Here is a 23,910-nt window from a genome sequence, read left to right as displayed (position 1 = left end):
CAATGTACATTATGCACACAGTCACAGAAGAAAATAAAATACATTTTAATGAAAAAAAAGCAGTGCTGCTCAGAGGGGGAAGCTGGCAGTGGCACATATTCTCTGTTTCCCTTACACCCAAAGAGCTTGCGCACATGGTTCTGAAAAGAAACCAGGTGCAGCTCACTAGAATTAACTCACTTTCGCTGCTCTACTTTTGATTCAAACAATAGCAGAATAGACGCTGTTCTATTTTGACAGTGTGCGCACTTATGCCTGTGTCAATAAAGGCACCGGTCTTCGGCCTCATACACACACAAATACACACACGTGCACATACCCACAAACAAAGAGACAGAGATGAAAAGGCGCCATTAGAGAAGACAATTTTTTGTGGTGTAAGTTGAGCAAATTGTCACTGAGAACCTGTCTGAGAACCTGTTATTTATATCAATAGTTATTTGCAATGAGAGGTATTCAATTGGGCAGCAAAACAATTAAACTGTGTGTTACCACGTCAACGGCAGATGATATATATATATGTCATATAGAATCAGGAGTTAGCATGGGCATTCAGGTCATACGTAAGAAACAATATATCTTGATGTATTTTCCATGATGAACATCTTTGTGCTTTGATGTACAAAACATAACTGATCTTCCTTGCCGTTATCTGTCTGAGACAGAGTATTTTCAGTTCCCTAATTGCAAACCCAGCTTGATTCTTTTTCTTTTTTTCCTGGTATAGTGGATGGACTGTTTCAGTCAGGGGGTGTTTTCTTTTGTCAGATTGGGTGAATAGATTTAGGTTGAGGTTGATTTTTTTTTTTCTTTTTTTAGTTAAGTGATTTGTTCAAGTTGAATAAAAATGTGGATTTGATTATTAAGGTTCCACAAAAGAAAATCCATTTAAGTATAGTGTGTGAATGTATCTATCTGTAAACAAGAACAAACATTAACTGTATACATTGTTCTTACGTAATTGTTTTAATCTTCATCCTCTAATTTTTGTCCAACTCTTTTTTTTTCCTTAGGTGACATTTACAAAGCGAAAGTTTGGCCTGATGAAAAAGGCGTATGAGTTGAGCGTGCTTTGTGACTGTGAGATTGCCCTGATCATCTTCAATAGCACCAACAAGCTGTTCCAGTATGCCAGCACAGACATGGACAAGGTCCTGCTTAAATACACTGAGTACAATGAGCCCCATGAGAGCAGGACCAACTCTGATATTGTGGAGGTAAGTTACGAGAAAACACAGACGGCACACTTGCACGTGCACATAGATACACACAAACATGCAAACACACGGAAACACATAAGGAGACAGATGGTTACAGCATTTGTGACTCATACAGAAACCCTTACTTCTCTCTTTTGTTCTTCACACCTAACAGGCTGTAAGAAATAATTATTCCTATAGTTTGTTTGTCTTCCCAAATGGTTCAATCCCAATATCTATCACTTTTAAAAAAATACTTAAAGACAGCATTTTAAATCTAAGAAATAATATGTCATTGGAATCAAAAGACTTTATTACAGTTATTTAAATTGCCTCTTTGTTGTGTGTTTACTATGTAACACTGAAGTGGTAGCCTGTCATTGATCTGGAACTTTCAGGTTGTCCACTGTGTAATCACTAGTGCATGCCCTTGGTGTCTTGTCACTATTGATATGCCTCTTAGACGAGGATGTGGATCTGACTTCATTTGGACACATGTCACTAGTGTGGCTCAAGGCAGTAGTCAGGTAGATAAAGCAGGAAATGACTCCCTCCCCCTCCAGAATCCTTAAGCTGTTAATGTGAACCTGTTATGCAACATTATCACTGGTGCTTTGACAGACCTGGTGGGCTACACACAGAGACAGGCTATCCTTTATTCTTGTACAAAAACCTTTACACTCGCACATTGTTTGCTGGTTAAACTGCACCTGTCCCACAAGGATAGGTTGAGTAAATAATTTTAAAAGGTATAATAAAAATGGTTGTATTCAATAATCTCTATCTGCTTGTTAAATTACATTTTTAAATCAATGAGTATATTTTTTAGATAAATTTGCAAATGCAGAATACATTATGTATTTTCAGAATTCTGTTGAAAGTTCTATGTACATTTCATAATGTGTATGTTTGCCTCTAATTCAGTGTGAAACGTGTATGTTTTATGATTCAGAAAGCACAGATTCCAAATATTATCTTCAGTTTTTACGAATTTAACACAGTTATTACCTACACAGTATAACCTACTTGGATTTTGCAGTTAAAAACGATAGATGCAGTGGTGGTAGAAGTAACAAACTCAATACTCAAGTCAGGTGCAATTACTTGCCGAAAAGATACTTCACTACAAATAGAAGTATAACTTAACTCAAGTTGAAGTACATACAAGTTGAAGTACATACTCTAAAATGTAATCATTTACTGTGATAATATAAATATGCAACTCTAAGGCAGATTTTTTTAACAAACAAATACATTTGGCAGCTTTGGCAGTTTTGTCCATATAGTATGTTCCCTATTGTTTTTATTGCTCATGCATGGTTAGTTTGTAATTGTACGGGCAGATACTGGCAAAATAATCTTCATTATGAATTGGTCAAAATGTATGCATAACAACAACATAAAGTGAATTGTTGCTCCTGCCACACGTGCACCTATGGAGCTACTCAGTCGAACATAAAACCAAACAGCATGGGGTGTGTTTTTATCTTTTTCTAAGTGTGTTGTTGGGCTCATTGCCTGCCCACGGGGTTGACAGGCCCACCAGTAACACTCCTGCTATTCCAGATGGCACTCTGCACCTGACTACAAACCCTTTGAATTTACACATTGATATGTAAAGTTTACTTCTTTAAAGAACTTTGTGTCTCACATGATTCCCATGCTGTATATAATGATGTATTCCAACTTATCAGTGATTTGGCATTGTCATAGTTTTTGTTCCATCACACTGCCACTTTCATTTGGTGCAGTCAAATATGTAGTCTGTTAATGTTGTTCATACATCAAGTGATAGCACTCAACATATGTCTAACCTTGATGATGAAAACAAAGTGAATGGACTGGATGCATTATCACAGACAGTTTTTAGAAGCAATAAATCCACTAGACACAGCATAACCTATTCTTGCAATGGAACATGAGCTCTTTTGTTCCCTTTGTATAATTCATTTTACCAGAGCTTTTCAAATTATTAATTTGGCAGGGGCTAGAACTTTGTAATCTTAATAAAACACTGAATACATTTTTCTATAGCAAAGCTATAAGCATTTATGTTAGGAGGCTTATAGCTTAGTTTGAGTCTTGTTAATGGCAAAATTACTAAGTGAATATATGAAATCAGAAAAAATTACATTGTGTCACTTAGATTTACCCATTTAGCATCCAGGTAGCCTTTACACAACTTAAGCCCCTGAGCCACTCTATAGAGACTGTATTACTCTGCCCCAGTTGAACTCATGAGGATAATTGTCACATGTTTTAACAAGAGCCTGTGACAACAGCTCACTGCTCTGAAGCTCTTGCTTTAACTGTGTCTCCATTAGACAGCACAGGATAGCTAACGTGTAAACAGCCGTGTCAGGGGAAGACGCTAAAGAGCCTAGTGGGGGTGAGTGCTGTGGAGCGCTACCTACATTGTGATCCCTAGAGGACTCGGGCTACACACTCTCAGAGCATCTCACAGCAAGGGAAATTGATCTGAAGAGGCCTTCAGCCCTGGCTGCAGCGTGCAAACGGGATTGGCCAAAGGGCAGACATCAGCACGTTTAGCATGGCTAAGAGGGGAATGTGTGTGGAGTGAGGGGGGAGCAACAGGAACATAGGGTTGGATCTCTCTTGTCAAGCCTTCTGTGTCGCTGCTAGGCTACGTCACAGGTGCAGGAACGTGGGTGGGTTGTTGAGTTTTGGAGGAGGCAGGAGCGAAGCGGACTTCCTGTTGAGATAGTGGGATGATGAGGAAGAGGTCAGGAACCTGAAGAAGTGCTAGATTTAGGGGTGGACATAAAATCCAGGTTCCCTAGATTAGAATCAATAAAACCTTAACTATAGTAACTGATATGTGACATATCTACTTTCAAATTTGTAGAACGCACTTGTCTTTAAAATACACAGAAACACATTCATCTCTTTTTCTCTGTTGTTGCTGTGCTTGAAGGTGTAGTGGGAGGAGAGGCAGAGGTAGGGGAGCAGAGCTCAGAGTGTGGGCGGCTGGCATAGAGGCCTGCTACATTAGCAATAAAGCTCTATGTAATTAGCATGTCTTTGGTTGATAATTAGCGTTGTTGAGAGAGTGGCACTGAGAGCATTGCACAGCCTCTCTAGCTACAGCATGTTTACAAGGGGCTGGAGGGCTTTTCTCTCTCTCTCCCTCACACTTTATCTGTCATTTTCTTTTTTTTTTGATACAGTTTTCCATTGAAAATACATAATTCCTAAGATTAATTTTTGCAATACATTGAATCTATGCATGGGTCATCGAATATATGCAAGAGACGGAGCCGAAAGATAGAAAGAGAGAGATAGGAGAATGTGAGAGGAGTGGTGAGTAAGGTCTTGATGACTCACAAACTGTCTCAGCTGGGAATGACACTTCCACAAATATCTGTGAAAGCAAAAGACCAAGGAGCTAAAGCTAATCCTCCACTGAGCTCAAGTGGCAAACAAAAGAAGCATTGCTAATCAAAATGGCTACAAGTTATTATTGTCATATTCACAATGCATGACACTGCCAAACCCATAATAATCAGATAAGTACAGTAGCAAACTGAGGACATGTCTTACTGATGTTGTGACTGCTTCCGCTTAATCTCAAGTCACATGTTTTGCCTTGTAGTAGTGGTACCTAAACCTGCAGAGACTACCTCAGGAGACAGTAGTAAACTATGTACTACACCATGTTAACGCCTCTTAAATAAACCAGCGGGGAGGTCCACTTCATTAATGTTAATTGTTCAAAGAGACATTTAAGCTTGAGACTCTCTCAGCTTTATGAAAGCAGACACAGAGCCAAGTTCTCCATCACTGGGTGTCCTAGAGGAGTCCAAGTGCATTGTTCTGGCAGATCTACAGTGCACTCTTTGAGTCTGGCTCCAGATAAAACAGTCAAACATGTAGATAGATTTCCTATAGTCGCTGTCTGCCAGGTCAGTTTCCTGGACATGTGAACAGCATTAGGGCAGAAAAAGGAAACAGTGTTGGGAAATGACAAGATAAAAGATCTCGCCTCTATTCTTAAGAAAAGTCACTTTGAGATCTTTTTGGTGACTTGTTGTGCCAGAATGGGGGTTGTTAATTGCAGTAGCACATGAAACAGTTGTTTCTTTCCCCTTTTGATGAGTGCAGCTCAAGTCCAAACCTAAGTCAGCTCTGGCTAGCTCTTGCTGTGATTGAATGGCCCCAAATCCAAAGACACACTTATGCTCTGCCAAATCCGTGTTCCACAATGGGTTTGTTTTCCCCTCTGTGGAAACAAAGACCACAGTTTTGTGAGACAACTAAAAGGGTCAGTGAGTGAGCTGTGATAGAGAGCTACTCTATTTCCCCAAAATGCCTAGCTCTACCTGTGTGTAAAGAAGTAAGGAAGCCACAATGTGTGTACACGCATTTACTGAACAATCTATTCTGATTATGTGTAGAGACACAAAGGTGGCTTTGGTCTGTGTGCTCACAGTGAGCGCTAGTGCACGAGTCTATAGGCTGTTTCACATATGAACACATATGAACTCCCGGCAACGTTAGGAGAGTTCAGCCTCGGACATTCTCTGGAATGGCCTTTCAGACTTGTAACTCACAGCGGGAGATTGGCTGAGTGAGAAGCGTCCTCACATGTGACAATCCGCTCAATTTCCATGCGTGACCAGCGCTCATAGAAGGCATAACACGATATGAAATTTTTAAATTGAGACATAAATGTGTGCGTATGTAAATTTGTACATAAATGATGAACATTGAAGTAAACCCTGCAAAGTTGAGTGTACTGTGATGACCTCGGCCAGCACAGAACACTCTAATGTTATTGGCTCACGCATCACATGTAATGGCACATAGCTCTTGTACTGAGCTGATCTGCCTGCTTTCCTGCCTGCCAGAGTAAAGGCCATTGCCCAATCCCATTTCCAACAGATTAACCTAATCTGAAAGTTCAGATCACCCTGTAATTTTAAACCTGCCTCCTCACCTACCCTCAACTCATTTCTCCTCTTTACTTTCTCCTATCTCTTCTTCTGCCCTCACCTAGAAGGAACTACTGAATGAGAGAGAGAAGGGGAGGGACAGAGGGATAGATGAGTGTGAGAAGAGGAGGGAGGGAAGGAGGGATGGAGGGAGGAAGGCTGGTAATTATTTCCAAAGGTCATTCTGTTAATGACTACCCGCTTGGCTAATGAGATTCAGCAAAGCTCCCTCACCATGTTTCACCCTGCGTATGTTTCACCCGTGTGCCGAGATGTGTGAAAAGCACAGGTGTGATTTCAGCTCAGTGACAGTCCACTGGAGGGATGGAGAGAGGGAAAGTAAGGTGGGAGGGTTGGGGGTGAGGTGCAAAGAAGGGGTAAGTGAAAAAACATAAAAATAAAGTAAATCAAGCAGATTTAGCTCTGAGATCATATCTCATATCCACACTGCACAATGTGATTTTATTTGGTCATAAAACATGATTTTTCACACATTCCTCACATGTACTAAAGAGACTAAGTTGGTTGATTTCACTGTCAAATACCTCAAGGATTCTTTATTCAAACACTTTTTTTCTGTTTCTCATAATATCCCTGCAAATCAACAGGGCATGTGATCTCCCTCTATGAAGTACCAGTGTGCTTGTGTTCTGCCTCTCTCTTGTGAAAATATTTTCCAGCATGTGCACTATTCTGTGTGCTTATTTGGATTCCAAACAGCATGGAGAACATTAGCCTTAAGGAGTTTTCTGTGTTGATCAGCTCAGTGAATGTCTTCTTCTCATGGCTCTCAAAGACTGTGTAATTACTTGGGCTTGAATGCCTTCACTAATTTATCCTGTGTGACTTTTACATGCCTCTGCAACCAAAAGAACTATATCATAACTCCTGTCTTACAGTTGTCCACAGTAATTTTGTAGGGTGTCATTTTGAGGTTTTAGGACAGGGTACATTTGGTCTAACATGGGGTGGAGGTAAGGGGTGGGGTTGTCACGGTGATCACAGAGCCTCAGTGTTTACTAGTGGAGAGAGATCAGTAACATGGCTTGTTTTTCCTGGTGAGCTGACGATTAAGTTCTGAAGCCGCTTTGACTGACTAAGTAAATTAACCTTGTGACACTGGCAAGCTCACAGTATAGCAGTTTATTAAAACAAAGACTTGACAAACTGTATACATGCTGCAGCACAGTATAACCAATACATAAAATTCTTGTCAGTTACTATAATGGATTGAGTGTATGTTAATTACATGTTGAAGAGCCAGCAAAGGAAACTTTACCTTTCCTGCACACCCTTTCAAATTGTACTTGTTTACAGTGCTAACAACAAGGTTACACAAAGATTCACAAAGTTACAAACAAGCTCAAAGGTTGGTGCAGTTTAAGATAGGTAACTGACTTTCTAATGCAAAGAAGGGAATGGTAAGAAAACAAGCAGAGGAAAAAATACTGGTGTTGTTATTATTATTTTTTCTCTAAACATTTCTGCTTTAAACCGTTGGGAGTTTGCTTTACTTTTTGAAAACGTTTGATTTTACCATATTGTGCCACAGATGTTTATCAAAAATTAAGCTGCTATATATCTAAATTGCAAATGCAAATAAGTTTTATGAGGAACATGGCTGCGACCAGAATACAGTTTCTAATTATATAATGAGGCTGTTTTGACAGTTAACATAAATGGCTAGTTGGAAATATGTTGATAGTGAACAAATCAATAAAATGTTCCTAGATAATGTTTTTCTTTTCCATCGAAGTATTCAATATAGAATCTTCTCTCACTACAGTGATATTATAGGTATTGTGTTTAGGCATGCACATTACTTGGTTAAGGTCACTGTCACTTCACATGTTACATGTGTATTAATCTTTAAACAAAATATTTCAGTTAGCACTTTGTTCATTCGAAAATATGTTGCATGGGAAGCAAATTACACACTGATTATGTTTCCTACAAAAATGTAGTAGTGTCTGCACTGTAGTTGCATAGGAATGTAGTTTCAGGAGACAGTTGAATGAACTCACCACATAAAAACTAGTTTTTATGATGGTTAAAATAAAGCAACACCCCCAAAGAACCAAAAGAACCAAAACCATCAGTGTCTACTATTTGGTGTATTCTTTTACTAATAAATGCTTCAAAAGTGGTACTGGTCTAAAAATAGTCTGTGGTGAGGCTAAAAATAGTTGCCTAGTTGGCGGTCCTTACTGAGAGAGGGTAGAAGAATAGGCTTGGAATCTCTTTCTCTCTCCCTCCTTCTGTTTGAAACAGAGTGGGTGGGGGTTGTTTTTTTAAATAGAGGATTGAGTAAGCGAAGAGTCAGGGTATTCATTCAGCCTCAGTGTCTCGCACTGAGGAACGACCAAGAAAAATTGGTTCGACTTAGATCCTGTAGTGCCCATAAACATTTGATCCCATTGGATAAAGAAGTCCATTATTTCATTCAGCTGTTATTATCTACCCCATACTAAATACTTAGATAGTTTTCAAAACCTTTTTTAAAAATGTAAAAATACCTTTTTGTCAATATCTATACAAAAACTGATGTTGGGAAATGTCCTTTCCATATCATTAAGATAATAGATAATAGATAGCAGAGCAGGGTGAAACGAAGTTTTTTAAAAGAGTACAAGGCCACAATTTCTTCCTCTGCTCTTACTCTTTACACTTTAGTTCACCTGACCTTTGGCTTAGTTCCCTCCATTTTCTTTAATTTGCTGCTGCTGGAGAACTCCTTGCAAGCAATCTGGACGTATTTCTGCCTCAATCAAGACAAAAAGCTTATTTAAAACATTCAACTAAACAACAAGATGGATGGTACATTTAAACATGTGTCTGTGGCACCAGCCTCAGACATAAAGAGTGCAAAAGTTTCTGTTTTATAGACTGTGCGTGTCTTCCATTTTTAGGAGAGGAAAACAACAAGATGAGTGTATGTATATGATCTACAAGTTAAGAATTTTACACCACTTAAGACGCCCACTGCCCAGAAAAGCAGAACTTGAGACAAGTAGCACTTGGGACTCTTTCAGAGGTGTTTTTTAAAGTTAATATACTAAAGCGGAAGTTTGAGGTACTCACACAACAACAAAAGGAGATTTTAAAAATAGGCTGTTTGAAATGTGCCAATATGTGGTCCCTGTGGTGTCGAGTGGTGAAAAAGGCAGGCCACTTCTAAGGCCATGCTGCCAAAAGGCAAGTCTTTTCCACTACACAGCTCAAAACAATTCACTCCAGCCATTAAGATGAAATGATGCCTTGTTCTTTGAAACTGTTTGTGGGAAATTCAAAATAATGAGTATCTATTTTTATAGATGGCATTCCCTGCCCTGCCTGGAGCTTCTCTCTTGCATCACCCCTCCCCCACCTCAGCTACTGTTTGAGCAGGGTGTGGAAACTCAAGGTCACAGAATAGAGGTCAACTGGCTGGTCATTGTTACTCAAGGCCTCCCTAAGGCTTCATTTTCCTGCTGTGGCACCATGCGATAACAGACAGAGAGACAAAAGATGATAAGTGATGATTGGTGGGGCGACAATGAAGGAACACAGGGTGGCTCGAATGGGGACTTGAAGTTTTAGCTATCGCCATCCTCAGAGAAACTGAAACAATTTTGCTCAGGCTATAACATCCATGTCTGATGATAACTTAAAGGATAATTTCCATAATTTTCTAAATTAATCTTTTAATAAATTGTTCACAACCGCCATACAGACCCTTAAGCCAACAATGAATCTTCTCTACTCATGTTTGGTTAGTTGTTGGCCTGCAGCCTGGATTTGCTCGCCTCTTGATTTTATAGATGTCTATTGTTGTCCAGAAAATATTAAAAACACTTCAGGCAGACACACCACTCCATTGTCTGACATGTTTCTTCATTACAAAAACCAAAACCATATCGTTGGGAGTCTCTGTAATTCCACCTTAAATGTGTTCCACCTTAAAACTGCATACACAGTTCACCGGCTGAAATAAAGGGAAGTGCCAAAATGGACCATAAGGTGCTTCAAACACCAGATTTGAAATGAAGAAACATGTCATGCAGTGGAGCGGTATTTCATTCTGATGTTTTTTCATATATGTTGGACAGCAACAACTGAGGTCTGTGGAATTGACAAACAAGTGAATCCAGGTTGCAGGCTGACAACTAACATGTGAGTAGAAAAGATTTAGTGGTTGCCTTAGTATCTGTATGGTGATTGTGGGCAACACGATTGAGTTAGAAAATGCTCAAAACTTTCCAATTACATACATACATGTAATGTATGCAATTGAAAGCTTTATTCATAATATTACAGTACAGTCGCTTAGTGTCATCTGTGACATACTGTAGTAAAGCAAGCATTTTCACACACATTCTGACCTTGGCAAATTGATTTTTATGTTAAATCAGAAATACATATAGACACATTCTAATTCATTTGAATAAAGACGTATAATGTAACTGGAGTGTAGACAGGATGAAAGATGGATAGGTTGAGGTTGCAGACATAAGTGCCCTCTGTATCCAGTTTGACTGAGCTGGCATTGTGTCTCATAATGTCTATCTGGGTAATTATACAGTGTAGTGACTAGTCTGAATGGCCACTTTGTTCCTAGGGCTAGGATGCAAACAGTGTTGGATTCTGACATGTGCTTAGTGTGTGTCTCTTCCATATGGAAAACACTGCACCATCTGGTATTGTGCTGTGTACTGGCTAGCTAAGAATGTCTATCTGTGAGTGGGCTCTCGTCTGCAGTGGGCTCTTCTTAATGGTGATTTTAACACATGCACCATCACAGTACCACAGCTTGGAGAAATGTGGAGGAACTGTGCAGACCCTCACAGTCTCAATTATTTTAACACTTTTCTCTATTTCTGCTCCACTTTTCACTTTTTTTTAAATTTAGTAGTAGTCCCTAGACAGGCAGTAATTACACTGTTAGCCAGTTTATTACTGAACAAACACAGATGATAGACCCTAGCCGCCAGCCTTTGATTTCAGATTATAGTGTAGCAGGGCACCAGGAGTAAGGGGCTTCAAAGCTACCGAATCATTGAAAAGTCATTGATGCAACAGTTTTTCAAATGTTGCCTCACCAGTGCATAGAGATGGGCAGATGCTAACTGAAAAAACTGGCAGAGACAGGCTGTTATTTGGGGTTCCTCTTTCTCAGATTCGTAACCTACAAAATCAACCATTTTCCCGCAAATGCTCATGCACATACATACACACACTCAAATACACCATGCAGCCATCATCCATGGGCATGCCCCTCGACATGGTCCTGGCATGTTCAAACCACGCTTCGTGAAACTGTGGCCTTCTTGTCTTTGGTCTGCCATCTGCTTCCAATAAGCTAAGCCAGCCTGATCCCTCTGATGTTCCCTCCACTCTGAAAAGCAGAGAGAACGAAAGAGTGAGCAAGAGAGACAGAGAGAGTGAGGGGCGGATGCAAAAATTAGAGCAAGTAAGAATGAGGGACGAAAAAACTAAGAATGAGAGCACATCTCAAGCAAACTATCAGCCTATCTGTTACGCTATCCATGCCACAGCAAGGGACACCCTCAGTGTGCTTCATGTGCAGTGGTGCTGTGGGGGGGTAATCTACAGTGCTTAATGGCCACCTCTATCATGTTGTTTGTGATGAGAAGGGACAGTGTTTCTTACCAGTGCTTTACTCATACTGACACTGAGCCACACATGCTTCTTCCAGTCTGCTTTGATAAAATTGAGTTGGTCAGTTGGTAACAGGGATCTCCTTGTTGTCCCATGGTTGTCCAAACCTCTCTTTTTTTTCCCCAAAATGACCATAATCTAAACCTAATTGGTCTTACATGGTCTTTAAGCTAATGTTTGTAAGTTAGCTTAAAGAACATTTAAAGAAATTTTACTGTTAAAATGTTTTAATGTTAAAGGTTATCCCTGCAGTGTTCCTATGCTGTACACTGTGTGAATTTAAAAAAGCTATTTAACAATTGTTGCCCTCAGCATTAGATGGCATTTTATTAAAGATTATTTGGAAGCCCCTTCAAAGCCCATTGCAGTTGACTTTTGAATTCTCAATCCGTTCACACCTTTCTTAGACTCCTTTTCACACACTGTCCATATAGTTTACATCCACAATATCTCAGATATTCAATCTTTAACTCAAATGTATCTATATTTTAAATATTTTTTACTTATTCATACTTAGTGCTTTTTTGTCAGCAACTTGTACTGCTAAACATAAACAGCTGCATTTATTGGGGAAACCTATTTGTCCCCTCGTACTATACTGTATTCTTTTATAAGTCTTGTTTTTACTTACAGTAGTGTGTGTTTTTAGAATACCAGTGTTGGCAAAGATATAAAAGGCCTATTATAAACTGTCTGTTTTTGCAGAGGGTTTTTGCACTTACGCTGTCAGCTGTTTTGTTGAAGACATTGAAAAACATTCACTGGCCTGGCTGTCGCCAATAGCCATAAACACAATATTGAATGTGTCATAGCCTTCAGCCACTGCCAAGATAACTGTAGAGGGGAACGGTCAGCAAAAAGCTCTTTCCAAACACAGCCCATCAACTATCTTGAGTCTATCAAAAATAAAGATGTACCCATCAAGCCAACAATGTTTTGACTCAGCTTCGGTTGAAGCACAGCCGTATTACAGACACTGTGGGGAAGAGGGGTATGGAGTCAGAGACAGACTGAGCAGCAAACTGAGACAGAAAGATGAGGGGCAGAAAGACAGATAGGGGTAAAGAGAGGGTGAGCAGGGTGGCAGAATGCCGAGCAGACGGATCCTGGTATGGCAAGAGCTCTAGGCAGGCATCAGCTGTTCCTAGGAGACTCCCTGGGGCCGCCCAAAATTCACACCCAAATACCCTCCACAGTTTTTCTCAAAATCCACATGAAGTTGTCACCCACACCAGAAACTATGAAATGAGTATGGACTTTTACCCAGGTTACTCAGGCTCACATTACCTCGCTTTGTCTTGCTCATTGTAGTCCTTTAGCCCAACATATTCCAGCCTGGTCTAGGCCAGCCTGGCTGATGGTGCAGAGCTGAAGGATACTGATGAGACGGGTGTCTCAAGTATGTAGGACGATGTGTCTATGCTGTGCCTGCTTCACACAGGCCCTGTGACAAGTCGAGTCATGAGGGAGCATCATGAAGAAGGAGTTTAATTAGGAGCAAGGCTCCAAAGGGGCCACGGTGAAAGACACTGAGCCATGCAAGCATACGCAGCTTTTTTGCAGTCTTTCCTGTCACACTTTTTCTCTCACATTAACTGTGCTCATTCTGTGTAGCATGCTTGGTTAATAGTCATATTGTAGTAATTTGTTGCTTCGTAACTTTGTTTTTTCAGTCTCTTCTACCTTCTCCATCAGTGTACATATTTCTCTTATGAGCTGGCTTTACATTAGATTTTTTTATCTTGTGTTAAACTGTAAACAGTCAAAGTGTGAGTACAGGCAAGTTAAGTTGTTTCATTGTCTTTAACTTGTCTGGCTTCCTGATAATTACAAGCAAAATTGTGAGAAGGTCTATAAAAACACATACTTTTTAATCTTGCATCAGCTATTATTTTGTACAAATCAAATCATAAATATTTCTTTATGAAACTGAAAATCCTAGTTACTTGGAAAATTAAATGTTAAAAGAATGGTAATCTGGGTGAACATTTTGTGCATTAAATTCTTGGCACTAGAGAACTGCCCCAAAATGTTGTTGTTTAATCCTTATCCTATTAGCCTATTCCCCAAAGACTCTTTTTTTTCATGCCAGCTCTTTTTTTCCAATATTGGGGTGAAAGCTCTTTTTCCAGTGATCATTATTTTCTGTCTCTGTGCAAGATCTGTCTTTGACGTTGCTTATGTAGTGATGATCACAAAATAAAAGACAAAGGTTTGTCTAAGTCAGTTGTCTGTTACTGTATGGAGCAGAGTCATAAAGTATGTAGCAAAATCAAGGCACATATAAGAAGAAGCAATAGGCCTATTAAAAAGGAGAAAAAATAAAAGATGACGAGAGCATGGTGGTAGAGTTGGAGAGGGCAAGAAGGAAAGGCCCTTCTATGGCTATATAGAGTGCTCCAACAGATCTGATTGGTTCCTGGGTTGTGTTTCAGACTTTGGCAACAGGTGTGATGGCTTTAAACAGGTGCGCATATCTGGGATGAGTGGCATAGCGGCCTTGTACCGCACCCTCGATATGCTGAGCCTTGCTGGAAAGCTAAGTCTGGAACACATGCTTCAAAGTCACATAACACTTAGGCTCTGGCTCCCTGTGTCCTTTCAACACCCAATGCAACTATTGCCCAACACCCTGTCAGACCACCAGCTCAGTTGCCCCATATAGGCATCACCTTTACCCCAGCCCCCATTCTCCTCTTTATGCCCCACCTCTAGTCTTCCTAGAATGGAAGTGAATCTTTCACGCACACTGTGCTAGTGGCGGTAGGTGGTAGAAATCTGTGCAAGGAAGAAGACGTTTTTGTTTTTTCCTCCATGCATTCTCATGTGAAAAGAAAAAGGCCAGCAGTTCAGCTCTTGTCAGTTCGATATGATGCATCGCAAGGGCCAGAATGAAACTACACAAAAGAAATACCAAAAGTTTTACATCTCACGCCTTTGCCAAAAAAGACAGCATGCTAAACCTCTGCAACCCCTTTGTTCTTTTGACTCAACCACCTCAGATAGCGCAAAAGTGCCTGCTTCACTGTAGGTCTGTTAGAAGTCAGATCTCCTGCATCGTCTTGGTTGATTTGTTTGGTGTGATTTCCTGAGGACTGTCAAAGATGTGAGAGACGCTTTCAAATCTAGAATTCCAGATTTCCACTCTAGGGGCCAAGTGAGGATTCAGAGAGAGAAGAGGAGAGCCAGCAAATGTTGACACGCTTACAGTAGCTGCCTCGCCACGAGACGCCTCAGGAATCAAACAGTTATCACACAAACAAAAGAAGCCCTCTAAGTTCACTAAAACCACACTCAAAACAGGCCTTTGTTGTGCTGACATGAGAGATGACTGGATTGTTATTTGTTTTCTAAGCAGGCAGAACGCTCCCTGTCACTTCTGCTGCTGGTTGTGATGGAGTAGCTAGCACTCGTATCTCTTCCGTGAGTGAGTACTGACGAAGACAAACAAATGAGAGGAAGAAGTTCACTGAGATTAACTTATCTTAGGATCTATCTTCCTCTTTTCTCCTGCTCAGTCTCTCATTCTTTTTTCTTGACGCTAACCCCCACTCTCACACACCCACACATGCACACAAACACAGACTCATTCCCCTCTTTCCCCTCCCACACACAGACACACACACTCCTGTAGACACACACTACATCATATACAGAGAGAAACACACGCACACTTGATCAGCATCAAATACAGGGTGTGCTAAAGTAAATTTAATTACGTCTGTCTGATATGGAGCTTCAGATGAAAGTAAGAGAGCGCAGTGTGAAGCGTCGACTGCACAGACAGGAGCAGGCCCGTGATATTCCTCCTGTAGACTAATCTCCCTTTATTAAAGCCAGGAGGAGAGAGAGAAGGGGGGGGGGAAGTGAGAGAGTGAAAGGGGGCTGGAGAGGAGGGGATGCCTTTGAAGAGATCGCTAACTGTCAGCTACTGTACTTTTCTTCTCTCCCACTCTGTCTTTGTCTCTCACTTTACTAGGCAATTGAACACAGCACCTATCGGTACATGCTTACTTGTTCAAGCAAACATACCCTCATGCTATCACACACACTAATGTGCTCTGAAACGTATCCCTGTTGTTATGGTTGTCAACAATATCTAAAAAAGGAAAGAGGCAGCTCTGTCTCTCTTTCTCTCTCCCTCTTACGCCTCTCTTTGTGTGCGTCTCTCTCCCACTCAGAGGGAGTGGTGAACCAGTGGATAGTGTGCTTTTCTGCCTGTCTGCTGTTTTCTGGACAATCTAATGGGGGCAGGTGGCCATCAGGTGGCCAAAACAGAAACTACCACATTTACAGTCATAAACTTAAGGCCGTCTACTGTATTTTAGTTCTATTTCATGAACTACTGATGATTGTGGTTCTAAATTGTCTGTAACTGTTATGACTTTTTCTTTTCTGGTGTGATTATAAGATGTCAAGGTCCTATGAGTTGTCATTTGTTGTCAAAAGTTTGATTGTTTTGTTATCTCTTTTACTGAATGTGATTAAGTTTTATGTGCCATCTTGAATGTTTAGCTGCATGTTTACTTGTTCACAAAGCAAACAGTGTTACCTTGGTGTCAGCCCATGTTAATAGAGGTTAGAATAGAGCCAGCCAGTGTGATTCACTGGAAAGGTTAAAGATCTTTCTTAGAAAAAGACCCAACTCTCTCATAGAGAAGAATTACTTTGGGCATTTACTCATATGAAAGAAGACGAGAAGTGCTTCTCCTAAATAATTCTTTAAAAGCTTTTCCAAACTCCCTACAAATGGACTTTTTTGTCAGGATTGATTCGAAAAGGTCCTTCCTCACAGTTTATAGCCATCTGTCCCTCCCAAGCAATTCACCTGGGTCATCGTTCCTTACCCCAAGCCCTTCAACTATGTTGTGTAACTGCTCTGTTTGCAGACTTTGAGAAAGAAGGGCCTAAATGGCTGTGACAGCCCAGATCCCGACGCAGACGACTCGGTCGGCCACAGCCCCGAGTCAGAGGACAAGTACAGGAAAATAAACGAGGACATTGATCTGATGATCAGCAGACAGAGACTGTGTGTAAGTACCTCTCATTGAAAACTGAGCCTTTCTCTCACCTTTCTTTCTTCTCTTTCCCCCTTTTTTTCCCATATGGTTTCTGTCGCTCGTCTCCTTGTTTACGTCATCTGTTCCTACCACCCGTCTCCCCTTCATCCATGTGTCCTTCTGTCCATCTCTGTGGTTGTGTGGGACCTGGCAGGCATTGAGCAAGAAGGAGAACAAAGGCAGTGAGAGCCCGGAGCTTGAGTCTGCTCTTATCCTCACCCCATGCACTGAAGAGAAATACAAACAGATTAACGAGGAGTTTGATCACATGATAAAAACTCATAAAATACCTGTAAGTACTGGATTGATGCTGTGGCGCGTCCTCAACAGGCTAACAGAAAGCTGACTGTCAAGTAGCTTTTGAGCTAACCCGGCTAACCACCATTGTTTGACACCAGACTAAATACATAAATTGAGAGTGACAGTAAGACTAGAGAGAGATTATAGGATATCGTATACTTACAGTGAACATAATTACAGTTCTTTGATTTTACTTGATTACAGTTAAGGAAGGGTCCTTTAATTTGGCTGTAACCATAACTAGCAGACATTTTTGCTGTAGTAATTGCAGACTTTCTCTCATGACAAATTTTATCCTTACTGGGCTCCCACCTTGAACCTGTTACCCATAATGCCTTGCGTGGTTCTCAGGGGAGGTGTGGTCTGCATGTGCTTTTTCCTTTCCTGTATCAAAACACAGCACTCAGTCATCTGCAACAACAAGGACAGACACTGTGGCAAGGAAACAGCAGCAGACATTCACAAACTCTTAAGCATGTTTCAGTATGTCACAAACTCAATTATCTTCCCTCCGTTTAAATTGATCAGAGACAGTCTTCAATAGTCTAGCAGCATGTTTAAAAGAAAAGCATATGTTGAAACATGCCACTTGCTGGATTTTAAATAGTGTAAATTTTACAGAAAAAATGAATGTAGTCATCTGTCACAAAATAAGGATGCTCTCTCTGATAAATGAGCCTGCCCTTCATTCAGAAAGGAGCATATGTTGGAATGGTTACTGTTCTAGATATTTGAACATAAAAATATAATTCCACTGTAGATCATTTAAAGAAGAACGGGTGTCTAAGCCACGTGGAGCAAGGGGAGATGTGGTTAGAAGCAAAGGCAAGGGGTTGGTGAGCTGGGGAGTTATGGCAGGGTGGGGTAGGTTTGGGATTGGAGCTGGTCGGGGATGGGGGGGGGGGGGGGGGGTAGTGGTGTTGGGAGGAACTCTGCACACAACAAGTGGCAGTTCAGTGTGTGGTCAGAGTGGCTGCCAAGCACTAGGTCTCTGGATTGCAGGGGACTGTTGAGGGGAGTGTGGGGAGAGGAAGAGGAGGAAGATGAGTAAAAACAGGAAGGATGGCACCAGTTATAGGACAGCTTACTGATGGGGCCCTTGCACCCTGTAAGTGCATGCTAATGTGCACTCAAACACCATTCCCCAATTCTTAAAAAACATAGCCTATGAAGGAATGTTGTATAAGAATGCCAACAAGGAGTCTGAGATGGAACAAATTACCAAGTCTTAAAGAAACGAAACAGAACCAAAGACATCCATAGCTTTTTAGCTAGCCCATTCCTGTATAAATAAAACAAATATATCAAAATGTGCAGAGACAAGCAATGTAATACTGTTAAATTAAGTTTCTCTATAATTATAAAATAACAGCAAAAGGGAGACCATTAAAAAAAGATAAAGAAATGTTATGGCGCATACCCAACTTGATCCCCCTGATGCGCTAAGACACATGGCAGTAATTTAGGGCTCTATTTTCTGCTTCCTAAAGCTAACATGCAGGATCACCCACTTCCAGGGCACTCCCAGGGTTAAGTCTTTCTGCCAAGGAACACAATAAACATGACAAACTAGATGCCTAAGGCCAGCAGGTTACCTCTACTCATGTTCCTGATGAGAGTGCTGACTGATCTGAGTCTAACACTTAAAAACAATTTGCATTAGCTCCATGTGACAGAAAAATAAATGATCCCAAATTGCATTCATTTATCCAGTCTTGAAGCTGCTTTTGTAAGAAATCCTGCAGACTTTTTTAGTGAGGTGAAGACAGACTGAATTATCTCTAGCTTTTTTAGAATAGTAAGATGCCACTGGCTTCAATCCCAGTAAACCGCAGCCTCCTTATTTTTTTAAAGTAATAAATCAAGAATGTATTTTAGGAAACATAAAAGTAGTGACCATGGCATAGTTTTTCCTCAGGGCAACCTTTTGCCATAATGATAAATGTCCTAAAAAGATATTAGTAGCTGTCACTGTAACTACCTATGGTGGATCAAGTTGGAATGACAAACTTTTGCCAACACATATATCGTCTTGGTGGCAATTTGAGCAACTCTGAAAACTGTTTTCTAGGCACTTACCCTTTGGTTTTGTGCAGCACTCCCTTTCGATATCATACAGCCTGTTATTTTTAGCCCTTGTTCTACGAAGTTGTGCTCTCTACCATTCATCTATGCATGGCTGTCTGTTGTCAGTTGTCCATTTGTCCTTTAAAAGTTGGCTGTCTCTGTCTTTGTTGTTTTGTTTTTGACAGCTTCGGGAGTAACCGTGCTGATGATCAAATGGTTTGTGTTCCTCAAGCGCGTATGAAGTGTCCTGTCTCTTTCTCTGTGTCCATTCCTTTACTTGAAGGCTTTTATTTTGTTCACACGTTGGTACATTATCTTTAGTCTAATCAAAGTTGCATCTCTGTGTCTCGTATGTTCTCTGTCTTTTCTCAGCAGGCTGTGCCCCCTTCGAACTATGACATGCCTGTGTCCATTCCTGTTAGCAACCAGAACAATCTTATTTACAGCCACCCAGGTGGTTCCCTAGGCAACCACAACCTGTTGCCACTAGCGCACCATGGCTTACAGAGAAACAGCATGTCTCCCGGAGTTACACACAGACCCCCCAGTGCAGGTAACACAGGTAGGGTCTCACCTGCACTCATGCACCCACCTACAGTCCCTACTGTGTATTGTCTAAACTATGTTATGATACTGTTATGCTAAAAACACACACAAAAGATTCACTCTTTATTTAATGACAGCTACCTGCCATATTCAGTCCAGCTGCAGTAAACTATTATAGAGCCATTCCTTTCCCATAAATATTAACATCATGTGATCCAAGTACAACCCCAATTCCCAAAAAGTCAGGAGGATGTGTAAAACATAAATAAAAACCAAATGCAAATATTTGCAAATCTCATCAAACCATATTTTATTCACAATAGAAGATAAACAACATTTTTGATGTTGAAACTGAGATATTTCATCATTTCGTGGAAAATATTTACTCATTTTAATTGAGATGGCACCATCACATCTCAAAAATGTTGGAAGAGGGGCAACAAAAGGAACAACTTTAGAAAAATGTTCCTCAACGTAAAATTGCAAAGACTTTGAAGATCCCGTTATCTACAGTCTATAATATCATCAAAAGATTCAGAGAATCGGGAGGAATCTCTGTGCGCAAGTGAAAAGGCCAAATGTCAAAACGGGATGCATGTGATCTTCGGGCCCTCATGCAGCACTGCATTAAGAACAGGCATTATTCTCACTGCATGGGCTCAGGAACACTTCTAGAAATCACTGTAAGTGAACACAGTTCACTGTGCAATCCACAAATGTAAGTTAAAGCTGTATCATGCAAAAAAGAAGCTGTATGTGAACATGATCCAGAAATGTCACTGTGTTCTCTGGGTCAAAGGTCATTTAAAATGGTCTTAGGAAAAATGGAAAACTATTCTGTGGTCAGATGCGTCAAAATTTGAAATTCTGTTTGGAAACATGGACGCACTGTTCTGTGGATCTGCATCTCTGATGGTATGGGGGTGCATTAGTGCCTATGACATGGGCAGCTTACACATATGGAAAGGCACCATCAATGTTGAAAAGTACATAGAGGTTTTAGAGCAACATATGCTCCCATCCAGACAACTTCTCTTTCAGGTAAGGCCTTGCATATTTCAGCAAGACAATACTAAACCACATACTGCATCCATCACAACAGCATGGCAGTCCAGACCTTTCACCAATAGAAAACATTTGGTGCATCATAAAACAAAAAATCAACAAAGGCCCAGGACTGTTGAGCAGCTAGAATCCTGCATCAGACAAGAATGGGACAACATTCCTCTCGTAAACGTCAGCAATTGGTCTCCTTGCTTCCCAGATGTTTACAGACCGTTGTTAAAAGAAGAGGGGATGCTACACAGTGGTAAACATCGCCCAACTTTTGTGAGATGTGTTGGTGCCATTGAATTCCAAATGAAATGGCAGAATGTCTGCGCTTCAACATTTGGCATGTTGTCTATGTTCTATTGTGACTAAAATATGGGTTGATGAAATTTGCAAATCATTGCATTCAGTTTTTATTTATGTTTTCACATCCTCCCAATTTATTGGGAATAGCGGTTGTAAGTTGATGAATTAGTATCATATTAAATCTCAGCCCACAGTTTTCTATATATGTGACTTCTGGCCCTTCTGGAAGTATAGGCTTGAGTCGCTTGTGACATAAGCAAATCAGGCTTGTTGGTTTATTATTGTTGTCCAAAGTCGCTTTTCTGTCCTTCTGGTCTGAAGGCAGCTGCCCACAACCTCACCCTGTCATTACAACTGGATGCTGGAAGCACAAGCACAAACTAAATATGAGTTTTGGCATTCTCACCATCCACACCAAACCGCACATGTTCTGAACCCTCCCACTCATCCACCTCATATTGCTTAAAAATAATAATGTGTCATTTTTCTTGGATGCCAGCACAATGTATCCACTCATCATGTCCAGTCTCTCAAAGTGTTAAGGTTCGAGTGGGAGGCAGTATTACCTCCGGTATCAGTACACATGTGATGTACTGACACACAAGCAAAAACACACATACAGTGCATTGTGATTAAATGTTGTGAAAGGCCAGCAAGGTAAGAGACAGGAGGCATAGTGGATGTTAGGTGGGTGTTTATCCTCTAATGGTTTTCTCTCTTTTGCTCTCTTCTCTCTTTCGGCTTTCAGGTGGCCTCATGGGTGCTGACCTCACCACTGGCGCAGGCACCAGTGCCGGTAAGAATGGCCTCTTCTTTTCACACACAGTTGCCTGCTAAGACACATACACACACCCACACATACATACATTGCACCCACTCACCCACACAGGACCATAAAATGCCTGACTAATAGTAACCTTCACCCAAATGGTGATATTGTCCACAATGTGTTGATGTTAGTGGTTGTGGAGGTCATCTGGGAATTTTTGTGCAGTGCAGGGGCTGTGACACGTTCTGCCTGTGTTTATCCATAAAACAGTAGAACAAGTGGGGGGAAACAGAAATAAAATTGCAGTGTATACTGAAGCAGCGATTGAATGATGGGCAATTGGAGTAGATGGTGGACTTTTGTTTGTAGAGTTGAGTTTGTTTTTTTTTTTTGTATAATGGGATATTTATTTTTTTCTACCACTTCTTTGAATAGACTTAAATTCACATTGACAACACTCATAGCTGCCATTTGGAGTAACTTGTTTTGACAAACCCACTACACAGTAACTGCTATCATATGTCTGTAACCAAAATGGTCCAAAGTTTGGAGTGTCTTACCATGCCATAATGATCCCATGGTGAGCAGAGCAACACATGCAGGAGGAAAATGTGTAAGGAATCTTATGTGTTAGCTTCTGTGTGTTATTGCATTTTTCCCTGAGGACATTGCAGGCCCAAGTTTTTAAAGAGAAAAGAGTCTCCCACTTAGCGGGTTAAATTTTAAAGCCTGATGTACAGTGCATGGTGTAAAAATGGAGAATGGGGTAGGGGGTCAGTGGGGCACAGCTGGGCATCCTTGGCTGGCCCCTAAGGCTCCATCACAAGGGGTCAGTGCCTGGTTTCTCTGTCTGGCCCGCATCAAACACATAAACACGTACACACACACAACAGGACCATTTGTTGTGGCGTGTGTTCTGTCGACGGCGTGCTGCAGAGCATGCTTCAAATGTAGCCTTTGTGTCACTGTGCCGAAGGAACAGAGACGCTCTGTGAGAGCTATGCGTCGCTCAGCAGCAGCGGCAAAAAACATGATGTGGAGAGAGAGTCATGTGGAAGCTAAAAGATTCCATTCAAAACTCTCTTAAATCTCATCTAGGGGGAGAGAGAAAAAGCACATTGGGGGGGGGGGGAAACCCCAGTGATGAATATCCACTGATGGTGGAAGCATTTGTGCAAAGCAGAAACAGTGGGGGAACACAGATGGAAGTGTTCTGTGAATTTGGTCAGCCATTTGACTCAGTGTGAGGTGGCCCAGTCACTGTGGCACCACAAAGATTGTTTTAATGTTCCTCTCCTCCTCACCGTAAGTTTTGATAAGCTGATTGTACAAGTAGCTGTCTGGCCTTTGTAAGAGTGTCCTAAGTAGTGTGGCCTAAGCGATACTGGAGGAGCCTTGTGTGTGTGTGTGTTTGGGTGTGTGTGTGTTTCTGTGTGTGTGTGTGTGTGTGTGTGTGTTTGTGTGTGTGTGTGTGTGTGTGTGTGCATGTGTGGTTCAGACATCCACATAAACACAACACCTCCTTTGTGTTGATGTCATGGTTCCACTGTAAAAGGAGAAAAGCAAAGCTTGACTTTTAAATCTCAACTAACATAAGATTAACCTTACATCTTGTGCATTAAGGTTTTTTAGAAGTTTAAGTCTCTTAAGACCATGTCCTCCATCTGGCATTTTTATAACAAAGTTGCAAAAAGCACAGAATGATTTGCAAATTTGTAAAATGCAACAAGTCAGTGTTTTCTTTTGGTTGCCTAGCAACACAGTTTTCATGATTTGAGTACTTGAACTTGTGTACTTGTCTTACCATGTAGAAATTACTCTTAAGACTTTCTATTCATTGCTCCAATAGCATGAACATACACTATGTTTTACTCATATTTGGAGATAATCCCTGAGCTTTAGCATGGAAATGTAATTGAAACACAGATTTTTTGTTTATCCTGTGCAAATACGCTGCATGAAACCCAGATGTAGTAAATTCGAAATCATACAGTCCCTAGGTA

At 40.9% G+C, this 23,910-nt stretch overlaps 1 protein-coding gene across 20 annotated transcripts in view; it reads left to right on the top strand.

Annotated features, from left to right (window-relative positions):
* The window catches only part of mef2cb (myocyte enhancer factor 2cb), a 71,135-nt gene that overhangs the window by 39,170 nt on the left and 8,055 nt on the right, over positions 1–23,910 (top strand). For 3 of the 20 annotated variants that reach the window (XM_067520153.1, XM_067520152.1, XM_067520156.1), the window contains 5 exons: positions 1,014–1,217; positions 16,699–16,842; positions 17,024–17,161; positions 19,609–19,798; positions 21,887–21,934. In XM_067520153.1, the coding sequence (XP_067376254.1) occupies positions 1,014–1,217; positions 16,699–16,842; positions 17,024–17,161; positions 19,609–19,798; positions 21,887–21,934 (724 nt within the window). The remainder of the gene's footprint in view (positions 1–1,013; positions 1,218–16,698; positions 16,843–17,023; positions 17,162–19,608; positions 19,799–21,886; positions 21,935–23,910) is intronic. The other 17 variants (XM_067520154.1, XM_067520157.1, XM_067520155.1 and 14 more) reach the window with 9 other exon arrangements.

The sequence above is a fragment of the Channa argus genome, chromosome 11 (genome assembly GCF_033026475.1).
Source record: "Channa argus isolate prfri chromosome 11, Channa argus male v1.0, whole genome shotgun sequence".
In the NCBI taxonomy this organism is placed as follows: Eukaryota; Metazoa; Chordata; class Actinopteri; order Anabantiformes; family Channidae; genus Channa; species Channa argus.
The sequence above is the reverse complement of the archived record's forward strand: the minus strand, read 5'-3'. Positions and strand labels throughout refer to the sequence as shown.